The sequence below is a fragment of the Arachis ipaensis genome, chromosome B10 (assembly GCF_000816755.2).
Source record: "Arachis ipaensis cultivar K30076 chromosome B10, Araip1.1, whole genome shotgun sequence".
NCBI lineage: Eukaryota > Viridiplantae > Streptophyta > Magnoliopsida > Fabales > Fabaceae > Arachis > Arachis ipaensis.
In genome coordinates this window covers 125,499,630-125,504,580 of record NC_029794.2, presented here as the reverse complement: position 1 = coordinate 125,504,580, position 4,951 = coordinate 125,499,630, and the positions used below count along the sequence as shown (strand labels likewise).

General features: G+C 32.1%; 1 protein-coding gene across 3 annotated transcripts; it reads right to left on the bottom strand.

The window, feature by feature from the left end:
* On the bottom strand, positions 1,827-4,928 carry LOC107622408 (hypersensitive-induced response protein-like protein 2). Of its 3 annotated transcripts, none has more exons than XM_016324286.2 (6): positions 4,768-4,928; positions 3,686-3,883; positions 3,088-3,208; positions 2,906-2,997; positions 2,682-2,778; positions 1,827-2,436 (listed from the first exon to the last, which is right to left on the bottom strand). In XM_016324286.2, the coding sequence occupies exons 2-6, from the start codon at positions 3,872-3,874 to the stop codon at positions 2,069-2,071; spliced, it is 867 nt and encodes a 288-aa protein (XP_016179772.1). In that variant the 5' UTR covers positions 3,875-3,883; positions 4,768-4,928; the 3' UTR covers positions 1,827-2,068. The 3 variants fall into 3 exon arrangements, with proteins under 3 accessions (XP_016179772.1, XP_016179773.1, XP_020969043.1); XM_016324287.2 differs by having other exon boundaries at positions 4,779-4,912; XM_021113384.1 differs by lacking the exon at positions 4,768-4,928 and adding an exon at positions 4,607-4,737.

Genomic DNA, 4,951 nt, shown 5'->3' with positions numbered 1-4,951 from the left:
ATTTTGAAATTCTTATATATTTAATTTTTTTATTTAGAAATAAATTAATGATGTGAATAATATCTAAATTTGTACTAATTAATTATTCAAATTTGTATTATTATAGGAGAGAGTATTAGCACCGAGCTATGATCGTTGATCAAGATTTGTTATGATACTATGTTAAAAACTTTTTTATTTTGTTTTATTTAAATTTATATGTGGAAGATTTTGAGTTTATGTTATTATGTTGAATGTATTTGGATTGTCTTTAATTTGATATATTTTAGTTGAATCGTATAAAATTTTATCGTGATCTTTTTTTATTTTTAAAATTTAATATTTACGGATACCTCTCTCGCAAAAAAAAAATAATAATAAATGAAGACTTGTAACGAAAATAGAAAAAAAACGAGAATGGAAAACGAGGGAGAGTGCCCGTCCCTTGGCTACCCATTGTCATCCCTACTTCCAATGTACTTATGTTAATAATAATATTTGCATGCTAGTGTTGTCAATAGATGAAACCAAAGGCAAATATGGCCATATCCAAAGTTGTCTGTTGAAAGTTGAAACCACCTAAGAATCAATGCATATTCGCATCTGCTCATAACATAGGGAAGCAAATGCTGTTACAAAAACAAAGCAACTTTTGTTTTGTCATTGGTTCGATAAATTTTGAAACCAGCTAAATAAAACTATATTATCTATGCCCTTTTTCGTTTATTCATATAGATTGTAAAATTGTAAATTTTGAATGAAACATGCAAAAAATTTTAGGTAAACTTATTTGTATATGAATATTGATATTGAAAATATTCAATGGACTTAATAATATATAAAAGTTATAAATTTTAAAGAAGTTATTAACAAGGTAACGGTACTGATGATACCCTTAAATTTTATGTACCTGCCAATTAAGTAAACGGGATGCAATCTTTTCACCGTAGTGACAAACACTGGATCCAACAAGTTACCTAATAAATTTAAATTAGTTTTTCTTATAATGGATTATTTTGTCTCTAGCAATGGTTTTGAATGAGACATGATGTTTGAACATATATTCTTTGGGATGGTATTTCCAAAATGCTAAACAGCAAGAAAGATATATTTCTAATAGTAAAATTGCATTTACGTCACTGAAATATATTTATTTAAACATGTTCAAATAGTACTCCATTTTTTTGGATAATGTTACGGTGGAAAATGATATTTTGTAAAAAGTAAAGATTATTTTTTTTAGTAAAAAAATTTTCCAAAAAATTTTATCAAAATGCTCATGTTTCTTGTAAATTTAATAAAAATCTTCGCTTTTTTATCCAATTCAACTCTCCACCAATTTTTTTCTTTCTTATTAATAACAGTTCTTTTAATGTAATAATACACCGGAATTCGTGATCCACGAATTTACTATTCAAGTTTCTACGAAATTCACCAATGTAATCATGTTACTTATTGCACTTTAAGTCAATGGTATTTTATCATTTTTAAGTGGATTCCTAATTATAAATATGTATTCTTCCTTATGGCTAACATTGACAAGTCGTTCCTTAACATTGTGTGATAAGAATGAATTAAATCACCATTGTCGTTTCCACTAGAAAGAAGTTGAGGTGATAAGGATTGACTCACTAAAACACAAAATTAGAAAAACTGAAAAAATATTAGTACAACTAGAGGAAGATAATAAATGTCTACTTGCCTAGTGACTTGGTCAGAAATCTCCTTTAACATTAAAAAAAACAAAAGTTTCAATTGCAAATTTCAACAAAGGGGTGATTCAGTGCTGTATGACTGAGAGACTTAAAATAGCACTTCTTCAGTTAAAGTAATTCTTGCAAGAAGCCTTTCACAATAATAATAATAATACGATTGCCAAGCAATTTTGATATATGATTGTCATCAAACTATACATTCAAAATTGAATATAAGCATATGTTATTGCATACTATACTTTCTCCTATTCACTCCTTACTATTTTATAAAACAATATAAGCATAGACACCAAGCATTCACAATGAGTATTCACCCGGAAAGAAAAACTAACATGCACATTATCTTGTCACTTTTACCATTCCTGGCAAAAGCTTTAAATTAAGTTCTGTGAGGCATTTCCCTGAAGGAGGCCGTCTCGAATCTGCGTAGCAATGTCCCTCACTGCACCAGGGCCGTGAGGTATGAACACCGATGAGGACTTTGAAGATGCACCGATTTCCTTCATAGTATCAAAGTACTGAGTCACCAGTACCATGTCCATCACATCCTTGGCCGTTGTTCCAGGCACGTTTTCAGAGAATGCAAGGACGCTGTCCCTCAACCCGTCCACAATGGCCTGGCGTTGGCGAGCTATACCGAGTCCCGACAGATATTTGGACTCTGCCTCTCCCTCAGCTTTCTTGATTTGCAGAATCTTTTCTGCTTCAGCTTTCTCATTTGCAGCCACCCTCAGTCTAGCAGCTGTTGAACAAAAAGCACACAGGATCAGGATATATGCACGATTGTAATGATAAATTGAATTTGACAATCATGAATATCCCCAGAAGAACATATTGTAAGAAACATAATTTAAATTCCAGTGAAGGGACATCATACATATATGTCTTTTTTTAAAAATAAAAAAGATATATTGAAGCACATTTGTGAGCAAATCTAAGGCAAATAAATATATTTAAATGTACAGAGAGAGATTAAAACATAGTTACCTGCATTGATCTCATTCATGGCTCTCTTAACATTAGTGTCAGGTTCGATATCCACAATCAGGGTCTGGACTATCTGATATCCGTAGGTAGACATGGCCTAAAACATTATGGATGAAGTAACTTTTAATGAGGGAATAATTGCAACCTTCACTGATCTATTGAGGAAATATTCTCAATATTAAGAAAGCAAATAGGAATCAGGAGACTGTAGAAAAGAATAATACCTTCTCAAGCTCCTCCTCAACAGACTTTGCTATATCATTCTTTTGTTCAAACACCGCATCCAACTCTAATTTTGGCACACTAGCGCGAATAACTGAAGAAATGAACATAATCCACGTAAAAATTAAAATAATCCACAAAAGAAAACCATGAATGAATGAAGCAGAAAAGTCACCCCACCTACCATCAAAAACATATGATTGGATCTGCCCCCTTGTGTTTGAAAGCCTATAGAAGGCATCAGATGCTTTGTCAGCCACAGCTCGGTATTGCACGGACGCAACCACAGTGACAAATACATTGTCCTAACAATTTAATGACAGTCAAAATCTAACAAAATACAATAAAATTTTATTCAAAATGAAGAAAAATAAATCCTGAGAATGATACACAAAATATCTTTTGCAAATCTTCAACTAAAGAAATTTACTGCAGCATAAAATCCAAAGAAACAAACTGAGCATCATAGTAAGGAACAGGGCAAGGAAGCAAATAAGAGCATCAGAAAGTTATTTGACATCTCAACCTCAAATTAACTAAAACACCATTCATTGCGCATGAGTTAGATCAATTATAACCAGTAATGCATTAACAAGGACTCATTGACAAAATTCTCAGTTAGTTGAGAAAATGGAAAAATTAAAAATACAACCAACAAATCTTCTCAAATATTTTTTATGAAGTCATTTGAAGTCATGTCAACAAGAGAACCAGAACTACTAATTGCAAATTAAATAACAGACCCGTGAAACAGTGCAAATGTAGGAAAGGAAGCACTCTACCTTGGTTTTCGTTTCGCAACGAACATCAAGCTGCTGCACTCGTAGTGATAGTGCACCAGCTATCTGGTAACCAAGACACCAAGGTAAACAATGGCATCCAGGCTCCAGAATTTCATCAAATTTTCCAAAATGCTCTTTGATAGCCACATTTGACTGGTCAACTTGATAGCAACCAAGTGCTTGACCCATCCTTCAGTTCTGCAACAGAATAGCACAACTCATAAAAAAATTATATTAAACCTATGAAAATATGCATCTTTCCTCAACAGGTTTGGATAGTCAGCAACAGGCCATAGATCCAAAACCCTTTATCATAGCAGATATACGTACAAAAAAGGTGTCTTGAACAGCAGAATTGCAAACCAAAAAGTATAATAAAGAATTAATGAATTACAGCAAAGGAAAAAAAAAAAAAAACCTCTTAAAAAGGATTTTCCAAACAAAAAAGAGAGTAGCTGCAAAGGTATCATCTTCATTTTTTTCCAAGCATTTATCAGAGCATGAGAATTGAGTCAGAAAAGAAAAAGAAAAAGAAAAAAAATGTTAATACTAATTATTTTTTATGAGTTCAGAAGTAATCAATTACAACCGTAAATGTTTACAGCTGATAGTTCCAACTATTTCTTCTACTCTAGATAGTTCAAAATCAAAAAGACTAACCACAACAGCAGAATAAACATAAATTCATCATTAGATAATAGTAGACATTTCTAACACACAATTGTTCTATTTTATTCCTCTTTCTCTTTTTCCCTCAGAACTAAGCAAAACAAAGCAAGAACCCTAAATTTTAGAACCAGTGAAACGTGAATTTCAAGTCAATCCTTCAGATTATAGAAACCAAAAAGCACACAAATCAGATAAAGACAAGTCGAATTTTGAGGTAACTCCAGGAAGCAAACCCAAAAATTAACACACCACCTGTTCAAGGGAAAAAAAAACAACAATTGAAACGCTTAACACACACACAAAGATGAAGCAAAGTTTAGAAGAGAAAATTGAGCAAGAAAGTGATTAATTTTTTGCGAGAAAGCAAACCAAGAAGATAAATAAAAAGAATTGCAGAAGAGAAATGCAACCACCTTGGGTTTACCGAGAAAGAAGCAAAGATTGAAGATATTTCTACGAATCTTCCTTAGGAGGGAGTGGTGGTACATATATACAAAGCGCAAAGCCAAATAAGGAAAAAGACCCAATGAGTTATCCAGTTAATCGAGTATTCTGTGAAGTTGTTAATTATTGTTTAATATATTTCACTAAATTATT